The sequence below is a fragment of the Diorhabda sublineata genome, chromosome X (assembly GCF_026230105.1).
Source record: "Diorhabda sublineata isolate icDioSubl1.1 chromosome X, icDioSubl1.1, whole genome shotgun sequence".
NCBI classification, from domain to species: Eukaryota; Metazoa; Arthropoda; class Insecta; order Coleoptera; family Chrysomelidae; genus Diorhabda; species Diorhabda sublineata.
Window position 1 is genome coordinate 19,045,652 of NC_079485.1, and position 24,740 is coordinate 19,070,391.

General features: G+C 33.6%; 1 protein-coding gene across 1 annotated transcript; it reads left to right on the forward strand.

Moving 5' to 3' along the window:
- The first annotated feature begins 16,180 nt into the window (after window positions 1–16,180).
- Window positions 16,181–16,771, forward strand: LOC130451037 (uncharacterized). Its single transcript, XM_056789834.1, has one exon. It carries the CDS (start codon window positions 16,181–16,183, stop codon window positions 16,769–16,771), a length of 591 nt encoding a protein of 196 aa, XP_056645812.1.
- The last annotated feature ends 7,969 nt before the right edge of the window (window positions 16,772–24,740 follow it).

The following is a 24,740-nucleotide window of genomic DNA, read 5'->3' on the forward strand; positions in this document are numbered from 1 at the left end:
TTTCCTACTTTAACTAAACAACTGCTGACGTTTTCATTTGACTTTATTACTGAAGAATATTAGGGCGATTGTAAATACTTCTTCATAGCCACCTTAACATTACTTCTTCATAGCCACCTTAACATAATGATTAGTAAAATATATATTCAAAATCAAAGCAATACTTTCGGATATATGTCGTTAATGTTAATATTTTTTTATCGAAAAAGTTTTTTCCCAAACACTACTTCAGATATTTCCAGATTCACCTCTTTAAACCTGCCTGGAAGAAATATACTGAAAAGTATCTCCGTTCCAGGATATCTGTAAAATCGAGTAAAAAAACGAATAAAATAAAAACCATAGAAGAAAAATACAAAACACTGAATACCAGAAATTTTTAATAAGTTGGGAAAGACAAATATTTTCAAATCATCAATAGCTAACAAAGAATAAGAATACGTAAAAAACAATAAAAAAACACTTCGGAGATGATATAGTTGGGCATGCAGAACCAAAATATTAATTATTTTCCTTATGTACGAAATTATAGAATAACATAACTATAGAAAATAACATCAATTAAATAACAAAAAGAATGTTATCAATGGAATTGAGATCAATTAATTCCATTATATTAACATTGCTCAACATCTAAAATTAAATATTCTTTAAGTAAGGCTCTTGTATGGTTGTAAATCATTTTTTTACTTGAATATATATTATCAAAATTACGGTTTACTACACGCTGTTTATATCTAGTCCTTCTATTATTATTTACACTTTTGATAGTATTTTTTATGTTATAGTGCCATACTTTCTAGTAAAACAAACTGAATTATGTTGGATACCAACAATGTCAGTATTTATATACGCAAACCGATATTTTCAGTATTTCCTCAATTGATGTTAAGTATTATACTTTCCGAACTTCTACACATATTCAAAAAATCCATCATATCTCGTAGTTTCTTTCGAATAATAGTGAGTTGATCGCTAATTTGATCAGCAAAAAATATATTTATATGTATTGTATATCATATATTCGTTTTTTGTTAGATCGTCGTTATTTAAGATCTCTATTGATAGAAAATAAGTTTTGAAACACTTTACAACCTATTTAGGTCTTTATTAAAATATGACTTGACAAGACAATTTGCGTACCTAATTATAATCAATAGATCACCTACAATATGAATACCAAAATAAAAATCCGCTCTAATGAGAAAAATTAATTTTCCCTTAGTTGTTACATTTCAAAAACTGTGTACCAGCTATCAACTAAATTATTCGTTGCATTGAAATTCATAAAATGAAACTATACAATTTACCAAATTGTTCATATCTTTTTTTGTCATTGACAATTTTTTTCTCGTTTAGCAGAATGTTCATAAATCATGTTTTTCAATACAAATTATATAATAGTTCCAACTAGCAATCGCATTGACACTTTCTTGACAGCTTAAAAATACTATAAATTCCACACAACAGTTCTAATAATCCTAATATTGAATAAGAACTGAATTGAATAGTGAAAAATTCTTCAACTCTGGAAGCGATAAAAATATTGGAACCAAAAATTAACTTAGTAGTGATAAAATAATGTTTAATATGGAAAATTACATCTTTTACTTTATTAAAATAGATGGTTTGCAAATCTGTCTCTTGCCTATCAAGCAACGAATATACTTTTGGCATACCGTTATGGGCGAGCTCACTTGCGATCGAATCAGTTAGTGGGGTAGTGATGATGATATGCTATTCAATATCTATTACTTGCTTAGTAGTCAAATAGCTAGCAAATGGAAGCTACCTTTTGGTTTTTTGCTCTGTTGTTAGGTCCATCCCTCAGTAACCAGCTCGATGCACTGTCTAATCTCTCCTGAAAAACACCTAGGCATTAACTAAATACACTGACATTCTTTCAATTAGGAAAGACCAAGAGTTGAGACAAATAAGTCCGATATACTCACTAGCTACCAGAAATCGAAGTTGGGACAAAAAATAATCTGTGTTACAGTTTCAAATCATTTAAGATGAAAGATTTTTTTTTCTATTCCCAATATCAAATTTATCTTGTTCTAGATCCAGTTCCTCTAAAGTCTTCATTGGACCATACCCGTCATTTGTGGGAATATTCACAGTAAATTTTTTCCTCTCATATATCTCAATATTCAGATATTATGTATGACTATTCTTTTTTATAATTATATCATTTGCAGTTTTTTCTGCGGTGAGGAAATATTTGTCAACTTATATTTTCAAGATATTATTATAAACATAATTTTTAGTGAATATTGATAAGAATTTATATCTCAAATAGTCATATGGAGTGTAACAATACTTTCTTATCAATCTGATGTAAACTGTTGGGAAATTAAAATAATCGCACAAGCTCACTAATAACACTGGATAATCAATTCCTTTCAAACTGACGTTGGCAATATTGTTGTAAGTTGTGTTTAGTTTGGCGTCTGGCCGGCAGGGGTGGCTAGGGTCTATAGAATCGTGTTCAGTTTGGCGTCTGACGACAGGGGGCGCTAGTGTCTATAGAATCGTGTCTAGTTTGGCGTCTGGCCGACAGGGGTTCCAGTATCTATAGAATCGTGTTAAGTTTGGCGTCTCGCCGGCAGGGGGCGCTAGTGTCTATAGAATCGTGTTTAATATGGCGTTTGGCCGGCGGGAGGCGCTAGGGTTTATAGAATCGTGTTAAGTTTGGCGTCTGGCGACAGGGAGCGCTAGTGTCTATAGAATCGTGTTTAATATGGCGTTTGGCCGGCGCACAAACGTAGATTCCTGGGAATTAGGCGGCCATAAGTCGAAATTAAAATAATCGATTAATGACAAACAATTTTTTCCTGGAATAGTAGACTACCTGACGAACAATAGCCAACCCCACCCACATCCCTAGACTGCGCGAGCGCGCTGCATTACTAGTCGAAACTTGATTGTCGCACTTACTGCACGTGAAAGTTCTTGACGCCCTTTTCGTATATCATTTTCTTCGATGAATATTTTATGTGTCGTGTCATATTTGCTTGTTTAAGTGATGGATAACAATAATACATATAAGCCTTTATTAAATTAATATGAAATTGTATTAAATATATTGTCAATAAATGACTTAATGAGCCGTCAATAATACCATTTTTTAGAAATGTTTTTTCTTTATTTTTCAATTTCAATCGAAAAAAAACTTTACTTCCGCACCTTTCCGAGTTACATTTTTGATATCATTATATAGTATAAAGTCTTATAAAGAAAACTGCTTAAAATCAGCTGCTAGTTTTAAAAATAAACAAGATTGAAATGTTTTTGCCAAAAATTGGAAAAAATCGGATTTTATGTTTTCGTGTTAATATTATTTTTTTATTGTTATAGGTTCACCTGGCTGCTCGGGGGTGAAAATGTTGACTCGTAAATACCTCTTCCATAAAATGAACGAGCAACTTGTAGCGGCTAGGTACTTCCCGTTCAACTATTTCTCGCTAGATGGCGCTAGTTATAGTGTTATAGTGTTATAATTTGGCAATTGGCCGGCAGAGGGTGCTAGTGTCTATAGAATCGTGTTTAGTTTAGCGTTTGGCCGGCAGAGGGCGCTAGTTTCTATAGAATCGTGTCTAGTTTGGCGTCTGGCCGGCAGAGGTGCTAGTATATATAGAATCGTGTTTAGTTTGGCCTCTGGCCGACAGGGGGCGCTAGTGTCTATAAAATCGTGTTTTTGTTTTGCGATCGGTGGACAGAGGGCGACAGTGTCTATAGAATCGTGTTTAATTGGGCGTTTGCTTGGCAGAGGGCGCTAGTGTCTATAGAATCGTGTCTAGTTTGGCGTCTGGCCGGCAGAGGTGCTAGTATATATAGAATCGTGTTTAGTTTGACGTCTGGCCGGCAGGGGGCGCTAGTGTCTATAGAAACGTGTTTAATTTGGCGTTTGCTTGGCAGAGGGCGCTAGTGTCTATAGAATTGTGTCTAGTTTGGCGTCTGGTCGGCAGGGGTGCTAGTATATATAGAATCGTGTTTAGTTTAGCGTCTGGCCGGCAGGTGTCGCTAGTGTATATAGAATCGTGTTTAGTTTGGCGTTTGGCGACAGGGAGCACTAGTGACTATAGAATTGTGTTTAATATGGCGTTTGGCCGGCGGGAGGCGCTAGTGTCTTTAGAATCGTGTTAAATTTGGCATCTGGCGCAAGTTTGTATGGAAATTAAACACAAATAGAATTTTTATTCAGTTCAACTTGCGGTCGCTAGGTACTTTCGGTTCGACTATTCCTCGCTAGATGGCGCTAGTTCGTGTTTTAGTTTGGCGTTTGGCCGGCAGAGGGCGCTAGTGTCTATAGTATCGTGTTAAGTTTGGCGTCTGGCCATCAATGGGCGCTAGTGTGTATAGAAATTGAACACACATAGAATATTTTTATTTAGTTCAACTAGCGGCAACTATTTGTGTTCGATTTCTATACACACTAGCGCCCATTGATGGCCAGACGCCAAACTTAACACGATACTATAGACATTAGCGCCCCCTGCTGGCCAAACGACAAACAAAATACGATTCTATAGACACTAGCGTCTCACGCCGGTCAGACGCCAAACTAAATACGATTCTATGGGCACTAGCGCCCCCTTCCGGCTAGATGCCAAACTAAATACGATTCTATAGACACTAGCGCCCTCTTCCGACCAAACGCCAACCTGAAACACGAACTAGCGCCATCAAGCGAGGAATAGTCGAACGGAAAATAACTAGCGGCCGCAAGTTGGGCTGCGTAAAAATACTATTTATGTTCAATTTGTCTATAGAAAGTGTCTATAGAATCGTGTTTAGTTTGACATCTGGCCGGCAGGGAGCGATAGTGTGTATAGAAATTAAACACAAATAGTATTTGAATTCAGTACAAATTGCGGCCGCTAGGTATTTTCAGTTCGACTATTCCTCGGTAGATGACGCTAGTTCGTGTTTTAGTTTAACGTTTGGCCGGGAGAGGGCGCTTGTGTCTATAGAATCGTGTTAAATATGGCGTTAGGCCGGCGGGAACCGCTAGTGTCTATAGAATCCTGATAAGTTTAGCGTCTGGCCGACAGGGGGCGCTAGTTTGTATAGATATTAAACACAAATAGAATTTTTTTCAGTTCAACTAGCGGCAACTATTTGTGTTTGATTTCTATACACACTAGCGCCCTCTGCCGGCCAGACGCAGAACTAAACACGATTCTATAGACACTAGTGCACTCTGCTGGTCAAACGCCAAATCAAACACGATTGTATAGACATTAGCGCCCCCCGCTGGCCAAACGCAGAACTAGACACGATTCTAAAGACACTAGCGCCCTCTGCCGGACAAACGCCAAATTAAACACGATTCGATAGACACTAGCGCCCTTCGCTGGCAGAGCGCTTAACTAAACGGGATTCCATAGACACTAGCGCACTCTGCTGGTCAAACGCCAAATTAAACACGATTCCATAGACGCTAGCGCCTGCGCCTCCCACCAGCCAAACGCCATATTGAACACGCTTCTATAGATACTAGCGCCCCCTGTCGCCAGACGCCAAACTGAACACGATTCTATAGACACTAGCGTTCCCTGCCGCCCAGACGCCAAACTAAACACGATTCTATAGACACTAGCGCTCTCTGCCGGTCAAACGCCAAATTAAACGCGATTCCATAGACACTAGCGCCTACCGTCAGTCAAACGCCAAATTAAACACGATTCTATAGACACTAGCGCCCCCTGCCGTCCAGTCGTCATACTCAACACGATTCTTTAGACACTAGCAACTCCTACCGGCCAAATGCCACACAAAATACGATTCTATAGACTTAAGCGCCTCCTGTCGCCAGACGCCAAACTAAACACCATTCTATAGACACTAGCGCCCTCTGCCGGCCAAACGCCGAACCAGACACGATTTTATAGACACTAGCGTACTCTGCTGGTCAAACGCCAAATCAAACACGATTGTATAGACATTAGCGCCCCCCGCTGGCCAAACACAAAACTCAACACGATTCTATAGACACTAGCGCTTACTGCCAGCCAAACGCCATATTAAACAAGATTCTATAAACACTTGCGTCCCCTGCCGGCCAACCGCCAAACAAAATACGATTCTATAGACACTAGCGCCCCATGCCGGCCAGACGCCAAACTAAACACGATTCTATAGATACTAACAACCCCTGCGGCTAGACGTCATACTAGATACGATTCTATAGACACTAGCGCCCTCTGCCGGCCAAACAACAAATTAAACACGATACTTTAGACACTAGCGCCACCTGCCGCCTGCGGCGAATGGTATCTATCCAATCGTGTTTAATATGGTGTTTGGCCGGCGGAAGGCGCTAGTGTCTATAGAATTTTGTTCAGTTTGGCGTCTGGCTGGCAGGGGGCGCTTGTGTCTATATAATCGGGTTTAGTTTGACGTCTGGCGACAGGGGGCGCTAGTGTCTTTAGAATCGTGTTTAATTTGGTGTTTGGCCGGCAGAGGGTGCTAGTGTCTATAGAATCGTGTCTAGTTTGGCGTCTGGCCGGCAGAAGGCGTTAGTGTCTATAGAATGGTATTCAATATGGCGTTTGGCCGGCGGGAGGCGCTAGTGTCTATAGAATCGTGTTAAGTTTGTCGTCTGGCCAACAGGTTGCGCTAGTTTACAAATTGAACACAAATAGAATTTTTATTTATTTCAACTTTCGGTCGCTAGGTACTTTCAGTTCGACTATTCCTCGCTAGATATCGCTAGGTCGTGTTTTAGTTTGGCGATTGGTTGACAGAGGGCGATAGTGTCTAAAGAATCGTGTTTAATTTGGCGTTTGGCCGGCGGGAGGCACTAGTATCTATGGAATCGTGTTCAGTTTGGCGTCAGGCCGGCAGGGTGCGCTAATGTCTATAGAATCGTGTTTTAGTTTGGCGATTGGTCGACAGAGGATGATAGTGTCTTTAGAATCGTGTTTAATATGGCGTTTGGCCGGCGGAAGGTGCTAGTATCTATAGACTCGTAATTTGTTTGGCGTCTGGCCAGCAGGGGGCGCTAGTGTCTATAGAATCGTGTTTAATTTGGCGTTTGGTTGGCGGAAGGCGCTAGTGTCTATGAAATCGTGTTTAGTTTGGCGTCTGGCCGCAGGGGACGCTAGTGTCTATATGCGAGTAATTGACCGATATCCAGAACGGCAGAAGTAGCATATATCTTTCATATTAATTATGTGTTGATTCTCGAAATATTCCACCCAACCTCAACATATGATATATCTATATCTTCCTTATATTTCAATTTTTCGTTTGCTTCAAACGGTGTGGAAATCCGTCTACTATTTTGCGATTTAATTACCGATATACAAAACGGCAGAAGTAGCATATATCTTTTATATTAAATTTGTGTTGAATCTCGAAATATCGCACCTCACCTCAACATATGGTATATCAATCTTTCTTTTAATTCAATGTTTCAATTGGTTTGAATCGTGTGAAAATCCGTCAATTAGATTCCTAGTTACTTGCCGATATATCTTTGATTTTGTATACATGGTTAATCTCGAAATTTTCCACCCAACCGCAACAAACGATATATCAATATCTTCCTTTTATTTCAATCTTTAGATTGGTTCAAACGGTGTGGAAATTCGTCTAATAGTTTGCGAGTTAATCACCGATATACGAATAGGCAGAAGTAGCATATGTCTTATATATTAATTATGTGTTGAAGCTCGAAACATTCTACCCAACCTCAACATGTTGATATATCAAAATCTTCCTTTTATTTCAATCATTCGATTGGTTCAAACGGTGTGGAAAGCCGTCTACTAGTTTGCGAGTTAATCACTGATATAAAAAATGCTAGAAGTAGCATATATCTTTTATATTAATTATGTGTTTAATCTCGAAATGTTCCACCCAACCTCAACATATGATATATCAATCTTCCTTTTTATTTAATGTTTCGATTGATTTGAATCGTGTGAAAATCCGTCCATTAGTTTCCGAGTTACTTGCCGATATATATTTGATTTTGTATACATGTTGAATCTCAAAGTATTCCACCCAACCTCAACATATGATATATCAAAATATTCCTTCTATTTCAATCTTTCGATTGGTTCAATCGGTGTTGAAATCCGTCTACTAGTTTGCGAGTTAATCACCGATATACAAAATGGCAGAAGTAGCATATATCTTATGTATTAATTATGTGTTTAATCTCGAAATATCCCACCTAACCTCAACATATGGAATATCAATGTTCCTTTTGATTTAATGTTTCGATTGGTTGGAATCGTGTGAAAATCCGTCCATTAGTTTCCGAGTTTATCGCCGATATATCTTTGATTTTGTATACATGTTGAATCTCAAAATATTCCACCCAACCTCATCATATTATATATCAATATCTTCCTTTTATTTCAATCTTTCAATTGGTTCAAACGGTGTGGAAATTTGTCTAATAGTTTGCGAGTTAATCACCGATATACGAAACGCCAGAAGCAGCATATATCTTTTATATTAAATTTGTGTTGAATCTCGAAATATCCCACCTAACCTCAACATATGATATATCAAAATCTTCTTTTCGATTCAATGTTTCGATTGGTTTAAATCGTGTGAAAATCCGTCCATTAGTTTCCTGGTTACTTGCCGATATATCTTTGATTTTGTATACATGTTGAATCACGAAATATTCCACCCAACCTCAACAAATGATATATCAAGATCTTCCTTTTATTTCAATCTTTCGATTGGTTCAAACGGTGTGGAAATTCGTCTAATAGTTTGCGAGTTAATCACTGATATACGAAACGGCAGAAGTAGCATATATCTTTTATATTAATTATGTGTTGTATCTCGAAGTATTCCACCCAACCTCAACATATGATATATAAAAATTTTCCTTTTATTTCAATCTTTCATCGGTTTGAATCGTGTGAAAATCCGTCCATTAGTTTCAGAGTTACTTGCCGATATATCTTTGATTTTGTATACATGTTGAATCTCGAAATATTCCACCCAACCTCAACATATGTTATATCAAAATCTTCCTTTTATTTCAATCTTTAGATTGTTTCAAACGGTGTGGAAATCCGTCTACTATTTTTCGATCACCGATATACAAAACGGCAGAAGTAGCATATATCTTTAATATTAAATATGTGATGAATCTCAAAATACCCCACATAACCTCAACATATGATATATGAAAACCTTCCTTTCCGATTCAATGTTGCGATTGGTTTAAATCGTGTGAAAATCCGTCCATTAGTTTCCGAGTTATTCGCAGATATACAAAACGACAAAAGTAGCATATATCTTTTATATTTAATATTTGAATCTCGAAATACTCCACCCGACCTCAACATATGATATATCTATATCTTCCTTATATTTCAATTTTTCGTTTGCTTCAAACGGTGTGGAAATCCGTCTACTATTTTGCGATTTAATTACCGATATACAAAACGGCAGAAGTAGCATATATCTTTTATATTAAATTTGTGTTGAATCTCGAAATATCGCACCTCACCTCAACATATGGTATATCAATCTTTCTTTTAATTCAATGTTTCAATTGGTTTGAATCGTGTGAAAATCCGTCAATTAGATTCCTAGTTACTTGCCGATATATCTTTGATTTTGTATACATGTTGAATCTCGAAATTTTCCACCCAACCGCAACAAACGATATATCAATATCTTCCTTTTATTTCAATCTTTATATTGGTTCAAACGGTGTGGAAAGCCATCTACTAGTTTGCGAGTTAATCACCGATATACAAAATGGCAGAAGTAGCATATATATTCCATATTAAATATGTGTTGAATATCGGAATATTCCACCCAACCTCAACATATGTTATATCAAAATCTTCCTTGGTTTCAATCTTTCGATTGGTTTGAATCGTTTGGAAATCGGTCTAATAGTTTGCGAGTTAATCACTGATATACAAAATGGCAGAAGAAGCATATATCTTTCATAATGAATATGAGTTGTATCTCGAAATATTCCACCTAACCTCAACATATGATATATCAAAATCTTCCTTTTGATACAATTCAAAGATGGCGGATTTCCGGTTCTACATTTTCAAAATTTACGTAAAATTTTGTCTAAAAACTTTTTTCGAAAATGTATATTTTTTGAGTTAATTTTCTTGTAAGAAATGTGATCGTTGCAGACCCTTATAAATTATGTTTTCACGAGAATACCATTAAAGATATGAAGATTTCAAAAATGTATTAATTTACAGGGTGTATACAGGCTATCTTTAAAAATATTTTAGTTAAAAAGGTTGTATCCGTAAACCCAATTGTAAAAATTTTCATGATTTTACTATAAGTATTTTGGCATATACAGATAGTTTTAACTCGTTGTGGGACACCCTGTATAGTAAAATTGCTAATCAAATTTTCTAGTACCACTTAGTAAATTTTAGAAAATGTTTAGTAATTTTTTCAACCTGAATTGAATTATTTTGTTTAGTAAATTTACTAAATTGTCATGCGTTAAAGATTACCAAAGAAATTTTTAACAGTGTACTATTTATTACTATATACATTATTATTGTATCTTTATTTATTTAAAGTCATAGAATAATGCATGTTAGTTTCAGAGAAAAAACATTTACAAAACCATAAACGATGATTAACTTCCAACTGAAGGACTAAATGAGCTGCCTCTCTCAGTTACTGTTCAAAATATTCTTTGTACAATTATTGAGGGTTTGGAAGAGTGAATGGGTTTAAGATGGATGAATAGAATCTTTACAAGCTATCGATAATAATATACCAAGATATACAAAGATGGAGTATAACTGAAAATTAATACTTATGCGACCATGTAACATTGGAGAAGACCAAAAAAGAATTTAGCTGAATAGTGGCAACTTTGAACAACGTGCTACCTAAAAGTTTCTGGAAATTAAACTATCCAACAATGGATCGTTGGATGAAGCAACCAACCATGGGATAAAAGCAATATCATTGCTTAACAGTGCTTAACATAAATAAAGTCAATAGACAAAGATCTATGAGAACATTGTGAAGAATTTCATAATTGAGAAAATGTTGGAGACTATGGAAATGATCGTAATCCAGAAAAAACAGATAATAGTGGAAGATATCAATTGGTCTGATGTGGGGAGAGATTGGCGCCTATGAGACTACTGAAGCAAGTCACCGAATGGAAAACTGAAGAAGAAACCGCAAAGACCTTGGAGAAGCTCATAAGAGAAAAAAATGAAAAACTCGACAGAAATTATAAGTGTCAACTGAACTGATAGAGAGAGCTGAAGAGCGGGAGATGTAGAGTTGTAAAATAAAATAGTCAACACTCACAATATTTTTAACAAACACGAGAAAAAATTGGTAAAATACGCGGATCTTCGCAATCGAGATTAAACAAATGCAGCACAGCGAAAATGTGAAAATAGTCGCAGTTGTTATGTCAGCAACCAGCGTCGTGTCTAAGACCCTCCATCGCCAAACTGGTATTACCAAAAAACACCTTCGCGGACATCCAGAAGGATATTGGATTTTGCCACATTTAATGATGTGAACCGAGCCTAATCCTTTTGATACTTTGTATCCGGGATAGATAAATGATTCCGGCTTTAAGCTAATAATCACCACCACGTCTGTTTTTGTGAACCCTTCGGATTCCTAAAATGGATAGCATTACCCCGAAAATAGGGTGAAAGAGGCTTAATTGACCTTGTCAATCTTCACACTCGAAATGTGAATTATTTTACAAGAGATCAGACACCAAATCGAATTATATCAACGGCGGATAAGGATTACTTCTGAACTTCGCCTCGCCAGACCCATATTGACAAAAAGCTCCAAATAGATAGATTATAAGCGGAATCATCTTTCCATAAAACTGACCGGTATAACCAAGTGTGTAACAGCATTTCGCGCCAACATGTGGAACATAACCTGGTAGGTTGTGGATCTCAGTATACAAAAAAAAGCTGTGATATTTATTTAAAAAATTATAGCAAAAATATCCGACTGTCTACCACATAACTTTCAATACAAATGTAGCAGTATTCGATTTCGACATAATCCCTACTTAGAAAATGATCTAATAAGTCGATTCAAAATTTGACAGGTACGGATTGGCCTCGAAAATTTGGTAGTTCGTCATAAAAAAAATATTAGCAGAGCGAATAAATTGTGCATTACATAAATTACCAAATGGTAAACTTGTTCGGGAAAAATGACCTTGACAAATCAGCAGGTAGTTCTAAATTTGAACGACGTCGAATTTTAATGATAGTAAGCAGATTGTAATGAATTAGAAAAATATGTACTGAATGAAAAAAATAATGTCAAAGTAACTATTATCTCTATACATTTGTATTACACTGTATTTAAACAACCTAAAAGCAATCCTATAGTGATAATTTATGTAAAATTATTGTAAATAATATGCTAATCTATTTTGTCTGAAATAAATTTTGTAAAGCTCCACACAAAACAAATACTAACGTTAATAAAAATGATGAAATTATTATTGCATTTTTCCACGACTTATTTATTGTTAAAATAATAATTTCTTTCAAAAAAAACTCTAAAAAATGAGTTATAGTATACATATAAATATTTGGTATAAACAGACTGCCTCGCCGTCAAAACAATTGTGCCAACATTTGATAATATTTCTTTTATCAATATCCGCTACACAACACCAATCTACTCTACTGTGTATAAATTAGAAAAATCGAATGTTTTTACCCAGAGACATTTTTATCTATTTATCTTGATCGCCCTTCACAAAATTATTGTTAACATAAAAACTGCACTGTTTCACGTTACATCCCAGTCGACGCGGTAGAAAACGAGACGGCGCGGTTTATTCCGATTCACCTGCTACAAGGCTAGGAAATATATCCAGAGATGCACTCACTTAGCAAATTATTTTTTCTACAAAATATCTAATACAAAAAAATAAATTATAGGATTGATTCTTCAATTAAAGAGGTGAAAATAAATGACTATTTGCTTACAGAAAACTTATTATTCTTTAGGGCAAATAGTATTATCTCTTTTTCTATATTGAAGCTCAACTCATTGATGCAGCTTTTTCTGTTTGGTGTCTTTTTTATTACATGCAATCGATTTCAAGGTCAAATTATCGAAAATGATTAATCTTGCACATCGTTCGACATTTCTCAAAGCTTCTGTTATTACACGTGTTTGTCAGTAACCGAAACTTCTTTTATGTGAGGTAACTTCAAAGTTAAAAGTATGCGAACCAACCAGAATGATAAATTTACTACAAACGATTATGGAGTAAAAAGAGCAGCGACGGATTAAGATGTACTATGGCTTGAGACTAAAATCGACCCGGGGCGCACTTAAAGAAGTCAAAACCTTGTTACGGATCTAATATTGCTTTTAGAATAAATCATCAAATACCACGTTGGTGGATAGAAAAAGTATCCAGTTGTATACAATGAATGACAGTTCAAAAACCTTCCATAATGACGCTGGTGTAGACAAACGATATGGTATGAATAGCAATTGTAGATCAAATGATATATGTAGAGTAAAAAAATTCAATACCATAGTTCTTTATTGGAAACTTCAACAACTTTCGTTGTACAAAAGTGTGTAAAGTTTTCCAAGACACTTGTATAACATTACGCGTCATGACTTGTCTATCAATAACCAAACCTTCTTTTGTATGGTTCCTAACCTTACAAATTTAAAGGTAACTAGATTTTTCCCCAGGTATTCAACTAACATACAATAAAAATTGCACCAAACGGATAAAGATACAAATTGGAGATCTTGAATTAATCAATCAGCTGGCATGTTTTTGTTCAAAATAGGTTGTGTCTTGTTTTGCATTGTGCGATATCTCGCCCTTTTTAACGATCTTTACTAGTTCTTTGAATTATTACCATTCATAGAGTTAATATTAAAGATATAGAAAGCGAGGCGTGGCGACTTGTTCAAGTGAACCCGAACTGCTGACAGAGAAAGAGAGAACATAAGCATACCACTCTCTATCCCTCTCTACTTTATTCTGATTTAATCGCCATAAGGTCAAAAAAGAAAAGTAGAAAGAGAGAGAGTGGAAATCGATGCTCTCTCTCTCTCTTTCGATAATACCATTCCACTTACTCTATATTTAATTTTATTATTATTAACACTATGTTGCCGGTATCTTTTGCACAATTTTTTGAGGTTAGGTTGATAAACAGTATAGTATATCGCTTTATTAAATATCATTTTGAAATATCGTTTTAAATTAAATAATGGAGCAAAGGGAAAACAAGGAAATGTTATCACATAAAAAGGTACAGATTTAAGCTATGCTGATAACAGTGTTTGGAATTAGAGATTCATGTGGTAATTTAATGTATAAAACACAAGAGCTCTTTATTTCCAGAAGTTTGTCAATAAAAGCAGCTTGGTGAATTGATAGTAATTAAAAAAATTTATTATTTTATGTGCACTGATTCGAAGACTAAACTTCAGCTGTTTAAGATTCATCTCAGTGGATATAGTTAATAACAGAATAAGAGTAAATTGGAAATTTTGATTTTGGATATATAGTTAAAAATTATATCTATCATTCAGTTTAATATTTTTAAAAATGTCATTTAAAAACATACATATATATAGTTTTGTATATTCTTCGCACATTTCTATTATGTTATACAGGATGGTTGCAATTTCTAGTTACCCTTATTATCTATATTTACATATCCTACTTTTACTTGCTGCATATTTGTATAATAGAAATACCTGTCCTATATTTTTGGAGTAGAGAATTTCATATCAATTATGAATTACAAATAATTGCTAATAAGAATTAGGAATTCCTAATTACCTTGATATACAAGAAACGCGGTCGCTGAACCAATTAACTCGACCCTAACTTTAGCTATTGTTAATTTGACATAAAATTTCGGAATCAACAAAAACTTACCTCTATCATTCGAATCCATTTTTACGTAGAGTGTCCATCAACTACCTAAGCTTGAAACTATGGGTTTGATTCAAGTTTTTCATTTACTAATAGGGATCGAGCATCTAGACTTTTACGCCAACTAGTGGTGAATATCTCATTTATTAAATTTTCACACGTGATTTATTTTTTAATAATTAATATTATATTAATAAAATTTAAAATTAATTGATATTATTTTAATTATGTCAGCTTCAAGAAAGAATTTTTGCATCTGTGGTTGTAATAATACATCACGTCAAAAACGTAGGGTTAATGTGAAAGTGAAATTTTATAAATTCCCAGATAGCATGTTGGAGCCGCATGGAAAATACAGTGGATAAAAGCAGTAAAAAATTATGTGTAAGTTCAATATTAATCAACAATTCATTATAAAATTAAAGTAAAAGTTCAGATTAAACTCGGGCATATAAAAAACTATAATTTGATAGTTAAGTTATTAATATTTATGATATTTTTGTAATAATAAAAACTTAACCATTTAATTTGTTTTATTTTCAGAAAAAATCCAAAAGACTGGGAACCAAATAAAAATACGAGAATTTGTAGTTCTCATTTTATCAACAACGAAAAATCGGATCCATCTTACATTCCTTCCATCTTTCCTGAAAGTGAAAATATTAAAAAATATATAGAATCCTTGGGACGTTTCCAGCGGTTCAAAAATCGTGAATTATTGAAAGTTTCGAATATTAAGAAATCTTTTATGAGTAATGAAACCGAAAATTCGATAAATATAACCAATTCAATTAATTCAGTAATGGAGCAAGGTGATAATGTGCATGTTAATAGTGTTGATCAGAATCAGATTGATGCTGGTATTGAAAGTGTTATTTTTAAACCTGTACAACGAAGCATAAGTTGTCAAACGGAGACAGTTGTAGATGAAACGTATGAAGAATTAACATATTTTTTTTGCAACCAGGACTATCATGAAGGTATAAGTACTGCAGCAGTACAGATTAATATTCCAATGAAGAAAACAGAAGATAAGAATTGCGAAGCAAATATACTAATTTCAAAGGATGTCCGAGACTCAAGTTGTGATCCAATAAATGTGGATCTCACAAAATGTTGTCAAGGCTTCCATAGACTATCTTCAATTACTACAGACGTAGTTATGAGCAGTTTAACGGGCGTGTCATTGGCAATTTTCTCATATCTCTTAACTTTACTTCCAGACTGTAAAGCCTCGAAAATAGATAAAAAAAAAACAGTTTATTAATTACATTAATGGAATTAAAAACTGGTTTATCATTTACGGCACTTTCAGTATTGTTTAATATTCATCGAACTTCAGCACATAGGATCTTTGTAAAACATATACAAGAATTGAATATTTTACTGAAAAAATTTATTTTTTGGCCTTCAAAATCAAGTATACAAGCATCTCTACCAGAATCATTCAAACGACACTACCCAGAAACTCGTGTCATAATTGATTGCACGGAAGTTAATACCGAAATACCACCAGAAGTAAATCAAAGGGTATTAATGTATTCAGAATATAAGCATCATCATACAGTGAAATTTATGATGGGTTGTACGCCAAGTGGATTAATCAGTTTTATTTCTAACTGTTATGGTGGTCGTGCTGGTGATTGCTTTATAACGAATGATTTTGGTTTAGTCGATTTAATTGAGCCTGGTGATGTAGTTCTTGCTAATAAAGGCTTTCCACAGATAAAAACTCAAGTAGAAAATAAAAATGCTGTTTTTGTGATGCCTCCTTTTGGTCACAAAGATCAATTTACCCCGGAAGAAGTAGACGAAACATACAATATCGCTTCTGTAAGGATACATATTGAACGTGTTAATCAATGAATCAAGGACTTTAAAATTCTATCTAAAGTACCAAATTCGTTATTTCCTCATATTGATGAGATAGTTTTTATCATCTGCGCCTTAATTAATGTTCAGAAACCATTGTTTAAAGAGAAAGAAGTAGTTGAGTAAAATTTTTTGAGAAAAATTGTAAATAATATATTGAATTAGGAATTGTATTGAATAAATCGATACATAATATTTGTATAAATGTTTTTATTATAGAAAGTAATAAAAATTAAATGTTTAATATTTTTTTATTATTATTTGAACATCAGGTAAGTTAAGTAATAGTTTTCTTAATGTTAAATATTTCTATTTTATCACATTTAGTATAAAATTTAACATTTTTAAAGTTTTTTTTCTAAATTCTTATAAATTAAGTTAATATATTTTCAAGTAAATAAATATTTTAATAAAATTTTAAAAATATTAAAACGTATTACTACCATTATTTTTAAATTCTATCTAGATTTTAAAACCATCAGAGTTATGTAACTTGACATCGATGGAAAATTGTTATCTCTTTAAAACAAAAATTACAATTACAATATATGTTTATTAGGTAACGTTAGAACAAAGAATGAATTATTAAAAGAAATGCAGTTTTTATTATCTTCCACGTTTCCGCGAAGTCATCACATTTATTATATGTTATCAGCTGTTACTTCATATGTAACTCCTCCCCTCTAAGATGAGAACAATACGGAGTGGTGTTCGATTTTGGACTCTTCTGGGTACTCTTCTATTGAATTTTCTTTCTTTTTCTGGTTTTTGCAGCATTTTTGCAGGGTTTTCTTGATTTTCTTCTTAAAAATCCATCCCAGTATAAATAAAATTATGGCTAGTAAAGATAAGCTACCAGAAATTTTGGGATAGTGGTTGGATATTGGGATTTTTAGTGGTATAAGTTGATCGTCATTCTGCTTATTTCTTGAACGTCTTCTAAATTGATTTTTTCCATTTTGGGTGTTTCGTATTCTGCAATCGTATCGTATTCTTCCGTAATTGGTTTGGGAAGAAGTAGTGCTTTTCCTCGTTGTATTTTGACGTCGTTGAAGAATTTTTTCGCGTTGATTTCTATTTGACATGACTTTGGTATTTTTATTAGTGTAGGTTTTTTTACTTCTAGATATTTGTTTGTGTTGCATTTGGAAAAAACTTTTTCCGTTTTTGCTGGAATGATAATTATCTCGTCTTGTGTGATTTGTTCAGTAAGTGATTCTTCTAATTTTGAATTTATTTTTTGGCAACCTTTAGTCGATTGGTTTTCGAGGAGCTGCAGGGTGCAATTGTCGTCAGGAGAGTGGTCTTCGATGCAAAAATATACATTTTCTAGTAGTGGACAGATTTCTTCTATAAATTGATTATTCGAGTTATTTCGTGCCAGATAGGAGTATTTTAGGGAGAATATTTGGTTGTTTTGAATGATGGGGAAGAGGTGATATAATTTAAGGACTTTGGCTTTGATAATCGGTATATGTATAGCAAAAATTAATTTATTATTAGCAACCGAAACTGTGCCTAAAAATTGGTAGTATGTTAGAATGTTTTTAAATTTTGTAATTTGGTTGTCAGGGTAAATTTTCCTTAAATATTCTAGCGTTTTTTGTAACTCTTGACTAGGGATAATAGAAGGATGAAGTGTGTTTAGTTTTGCGAAAGCTATGGAGTCTTCCAAATTATCTAAGAATGTGATAATATTTTGACAGTCTAGATTTATTTGTGAAATGATTGCTTGAAAGATTAAATACTCGTGTGATTCAGTGATTGATTTTTGCACGCTGATTTGAAATTTTTCGAGAGAATTTGCAAATTTTTCTTGATTTTTTGATAAGGTGTGAATTGTTACATTGTAATTTCTTATAAGATTCTTGGAAAGTGAACTTTGTAAGTTTATTTCCGTAATCATGTTTTGTTGGTTTGTTTCTAGAATTTTTATTGCGTTATCATATTTATTACTGTCATCGGTATCAAGTGTACCAAACAACCATTTTTGTAGTTGACCGACCCCGTCAAAGAAACTTCTTTTATTACGTATATGAGGTTGTAAATTATCAAGTTTCGTACGTGTAATTTTGATGAGAAATTCTGTTCTCAACAGCATGTCTTGAGATAAGGCATGATATGAGATTTCATTAGTTGCATTTCTCACTTCTAAATTATTTTTTATAATGAAAAAATGTTTTTCAATGTTGAACAATTGCTTAATAATAGGTTCTAAATTTAAATAATGTATAAAGGTATGTTTACTATATATGAGACGGGAGTCTCCTAATTGTATCGGTAATAAAGGATTATCGATAGTAGTTAGGTCTATGTCTTAAGTAGCGTTACTCTTGTGCAGTTTTTGTATTGCCAGAAGTGCTAGGAATATTATTTTCATCTGCCCCATCTTCCTGAAAAATTTGTTTTTTATTAGTTTTGGGTTTTCTTGCACTTGCTTTGTGATAAATGTTTTTATCTGTTATTAATTTATTTTTTGTCTGAGCTAATATTTTCAATTTTTCGAATTTTGGAAGTTTTTTGTTTGTTGTTTTTGTACGAATATAGGCTACTTTTTCGTTTTTGTAGTCAGGGGCTTCGGTGCGCTTTTCGATCCTATCATTAATAATCTTTTCTTTTATGGTTTTATTAGTCTCTGTTATATTTTCGTCTTGTGGTTGCTTGTTTATGAGCTTGTACATAGTCTGATATTATTATTATGTGATCATTAAGGTCAAAAGGGTTTGTGTCATTTATGTGTCCCTTTATTACCTCGAACGGTGTATATTTGGTGACACTATGAATTGAGTTGTTATACCCAAGTATGGCCCGTTTTATCAATTGATCTGATGTGAGACTTCGATTTTGTTCTCTTAAACATCGTACATGTTCCATAAGTGTGGAATGAAACCTCTCCACGGGGCTATTTGAATTGCTGTTTCTAGCGGTTGTGAAGTGAAGTTCAATTTTGTAAAGTTCGCAAAAGTTTTCAAGATCTTTATTTTTAAATTTCGTCCGGATCTCCTACGTTATTTATTATTGATTCATTATCCCTAGCATTCAATTCTATGCATGGATTTCTACTTAGGGCATCTGCGGCTGAGTTCGACGATCCTTTTTTATATTTGATGACGTAGTCGTACTCTTCTAATTTCAATCTCCATCTGACTAGCATAGAATTTGGGTCTTTCATGGAGAAGAGCCATTGCAGTGGCTTGTGGTCTGAAAATATTGTGAATTTTCGGCCGAAAAGGTATGGGCGAAAGTATTTGCAGCTCCATACTATTGCTAGGAGTTCTTTCTGAATCGTTGAATAGTTTATTTCGGCTGGATTGAGAGTCCTTGATGCATAGCATATAGGGTGGTTATTTTGTGAAAGAACTGCGCCTATTGCGTAGTTGGAACTATCTGTAGTTACTTCAAATTCTTTATCGAAATCCGGATAAATTAAAACTGGTTCAGACGTTAAAATATTTTTACATGTTTCAAAACAATCTATAAATTCTTTTGTATGTATTACTTTTTCGTTTTTCTTCAGGCATTTAGTCATGGGTTTTGTGATTTTAGCAAAATTTTTTATAAATTTACGGTAGTATCCTAATAATCCTAGAAAAAATTTTATTTCTTTTTGTGTTTTTGGTAAGGGAAAGTTCTTAATAGCTGAGATTTTTTTTGGGTTGGGTTTTATCCCGTCTGTTGTTACTATATGACCTAGAAATTCTACCTCTTTTCGTAGGAATTCTGATTTCTCTAATTGAATTTTAAGTTTCGCTTCGCGTAGTTTCGAAAAAACAAGTTTTAAATTTTGAAGGTGTTCTTGAAGTCCGGTACTGAATATTATTATGTCGTCCATATAGACCATACACAATTTATTTTGGAGATTCTTTAAAATTTCATCCATAACACGTTGAAAAGTGGATGTCGAGTTTCTTAACCCAAACGGTATTCTAAGAAACTCATAATGGCTGTTATCGACAGTAGAAGCTGTTTTTGGTATGGAATTTTTGTCCATTTGGATTTGATGAAAACCAGCCCAAAGGTCAATAGTTGAAAAATAGTTTGATCTTCCCAGTTTGTCGAGAATCGAATTAATATTTGGTATCGGATATCGATCTGGGATCGTTTTTTCGTTGAGTTTCCGATAATCGATGACTAGACGATATTTTTGTTTCCCCGATAGGTCTTCTTTTTTATTGACTATCCAAATAGGGGATGACCATGGTGAAGTTGAGGGCCGTATTATGCCTTTATCCAGCATTTCATCTATCTGGTTATTTATTTCTTGTTTATGAATATAGGGATATCTGTACGATTTACAATGTATAGGAATTTCGTCGGTCGTTTTAATTTCGTGTTTTGTTCTTGCCGTGAAGAATAATTTAGCACCTGGTTTAAAGAAGATGTCTGAAATTTTTCGAATAAGCTTTAATATTTCAGCTTTTTCTTCCGCGTTCGTGTGGTTTGTCCTAATTAATTGTGATATATTTTTTTTTATTTATTATTGTCTTCGTTATTTAAATGTAGAAACGAATTAACATTAAAGGTATCATAACTAGTTTTTTCAAATGACTCTACCTCTAAAGGTTCTTTAAGATTAACTGAAATTGTTTGACCTGTTTTGTTTTGGATTTCTACAAGAGCAAATCCGTTTCTGGCATCAGTCAAAATTTGCGGTATATAATGGTCCTATTTTACCTTCATTTATCAATATTTCTCCATTAAAAATAGAAACAGGTAACTTCTTTAGAATTTTTTGTTGTGGTTCTACTGAGAATAATATATTTGAGTTTTCTTTCCGTTTATATCTGAGAGGTATCTCAGTATTTGGTCCTATTAATATGTTATTTATAAGATCAATATTAAAGTTCATATTTCTTAAATCATTTAGTCCTATAATACCATCGAAATATTCGTGGAAATCAAATAATAGAAAGGAGATGAAATAGTTTGGATTCTGAAATTCAGGAAATGCTCTAAGTGTTGATTGATATACAATATCTCGACTACCCAAAGCTGTCTTAATTTGTGCATTGATTCGATTAACGGAATTTGGATAAGTTTTTTCTATAATATCAGGTTTAATAATTGAACGTGAACTACCGGTATCTATAAGTAATTTTAATATGGGATTATTAATTTCTATGTAAGGTAATGCGTTTTCTGTTGAAATGTTAATTTCTACTAAGGTATTCCTTGTTGTTGGCTCGTTTGGATAAAATTTTCATTTTCTGTCTTGTCATAGTTATAGTACATTTGATTTTGATCATTATCGTCCGTATTTTGGTTCTGATAGTAATGTTGTTCGTCTGATTGGTCGTAATCGTTTGTGAATAGCTCTTCGGAAGTAAAATTTGAATTCTGTCCAGAATTTCGAAATTGTTGATTTCGATTATAATTGTTATTATTTGGCCATCTTTGTCTTTGTGATAATGTGGAAGAATTTCTTGAAGTCGTTGACACAGGTGTTGGTTTAGGAAGTTGGTGCATGGGTTTTTGGTTTGGTCTGAAAACGTTTTGTGGAGGTCCGAATACTTGTTTGTTCGTCGGGTATTGTCTGGGGGGCATTTGTCTAGGTTGGATGTTAATAGGTTGACTGGGGAATTGATTAACTGGTTTATTATTGTCAACTGAATGATAGGGTTGTTGGAGAGAGGGTTGTGTTTGGTTTTCAGGATAGTATCTTGGTTGTGAATAAGGTTGTCGATAATTACTATTAAATCTGGACGTCGTTGCTCGGTTATTGTCATTTAGATTGCCATATAATTTTTCAAAGTTTTCAAATTCGTTCAGATAGGCCATTGCATCTTCCAGTGAGGCTGGATTTTTAAGATGCAAGTTATTTCTTAAGGTACCACTACAACCTGCTATAAAAGTACTAAGTGCAGTTTTATCATAATGGTTTATTTGGCACACTTTCTCCACGTTAGTTATGTTAGGATTATTACTAATTTTCTGCGCTATACTACTTCTTAATAATTGAATTCGACTTCCAAAGTTCATCAATGTTTCGTTCCTAAATGGTTTCATTCTAGTGAGTTCTTGTACTAAACAGTCAATATTTCTACGATCAGCGAAACACTGAATCAGGGCTTCTTTCAATCTCGGCCAATCTGTTAACTCAGCACGATTACCTACTAATATTTCTGCTTTATCTATAAGTTTTTCTTGAGCTGATTAGAATATGTGTTTAGATAATTGTGCATCATTAAATTGCCGATAATCATTAATAAGGTCTTCACACCTAATTAGAAATTTATTTAACGTGTTACTGTTACCGTCATACGGTTTAATATTATCAATTCTAGACTTTAAAAGATCCCAGTTCATCTCAGACATATTTAAAGTTGAATTTATTGATTTGAAAGAATTAGTGAATTGTTTATTAATATTCCGTTGAGTGTTAATATTATTTTTGTTGTCTAATCCTATATTTGAAATTCCGTTAATTATTTCATCAATATCGCTCATGAAAATAATTTAAAATTAATTATTATAATAAGCAATTTATTCGTAATGAACAAAATTTAACTATCTTTACCAAAATCCTTATACAGAGGGGTTTGGAAAGGTAAAAAGGAAAAGGCACTTACAGATTGTTCGTCGATTCGAGCGCTCTGCTTTTCTGGTCCTTTTTCTTGATTCCCTGCTCCTGTTGCCACAACTTCGAAAGTTTATAAGTTCGTAATACGCACTTAAGGTGTAGAAACTCCAAGATCCCGAATTTCACTTCCGATATAATGCGAAACTGTTCACTTCCGAAACCCGTGCGTATCCTACTGACTGCGCCAATTATATATTAAAACTTCGAATTTGGATTTTTAAAAACAAAAATTACAATTACAATATATGTTTATTAGGTAACGTTAGAACAAAGAATTAATTATTAAAAGAAATGCAGTTTTTATCATCTTCCACGTTTCCGCGACGTCATCACATTTATTATATGTTATCAGCTGTGACTTCATATGTAACTCTCTGATCAATACATAATATAATTATAAACAAGAACTTGTTGATTTTGCTATTAACAGTAATTTTACTTAGATTTAGTATAGAATTTAGCATGTAATCTTTGGATATATTCGCTGAAATAAAATTGTTCCAGTTTCAGAATTAAGTTAAGTTGAATATAAATTGAATGACTTGGATTTAAATATAACCCATTTTCATCTGATTTCAAATATGGAACATTTGACTTTTCAAGTTCGTTGTCCCAAACAGGTATTTTCCGGCAGGTGTATGGACATTTTATTTCAACCAGTTGTTTTTGCCAAGCTTATTTTCCATATACTAAAATAGCATCTGGAGAACAACTCAACCATGGTTGTTGCAGATTTATTATCACTCCGACTTTGACAACCTCCCACTTCGGATCAAGTAATTGTTTATACTCTTTCAAAGCTACATCTTCATTTTTCTTCCCATATATCATCTCAGCATTTTGAGTAATCTTTGGATTTAATAAATCTGTCATTACTTTTTCTACGTTGAAACGATGGCCTTTCAGTTTGTAGGCATTGCTGGCAGTTATCCATAGAGTACGTTGTTTAAACCACTCTCTACTGTTTGACTGTTCAATGGTTGAAACACTCAAATTTAAAGCAGTTTTAAAATCACAACAAACATTCTGTTTGTAAAACGTATATAAATCTTTGGTTATGACTACTTCTACACTGTATTTTTGATTCACAGATTGTAGCAAAAATATATCACTCACAACTTTACAGGTACATACACCATTACTGATGTTTCGATTCTTTCCAAGCTAAAATAAAATATTTTTATTATTATTTCAATTCACATATCTACATTACTGAGAATTTTAATTTAATTGCAATATAGTTTATTTTAATTTTTATATGTACCAAAACTTTTACATCATAAGTATTTGACACACTTGTTTGTAGCACGACTAGCGGTTATGACACAAAATTATTTTGTTTTTCAACTACACCATAGACATGATTAGAGTTAAATAATTTTT

Excerpts from the sequence above, each read along its gene's own strand:
- LOC130451037 (XM_056789834.1), top strand. The coding sequence starts at position 16,181 with ATGGAATTAAAAACTGGTTTATCATTTACGGCACTTTCAGTATTGTTT.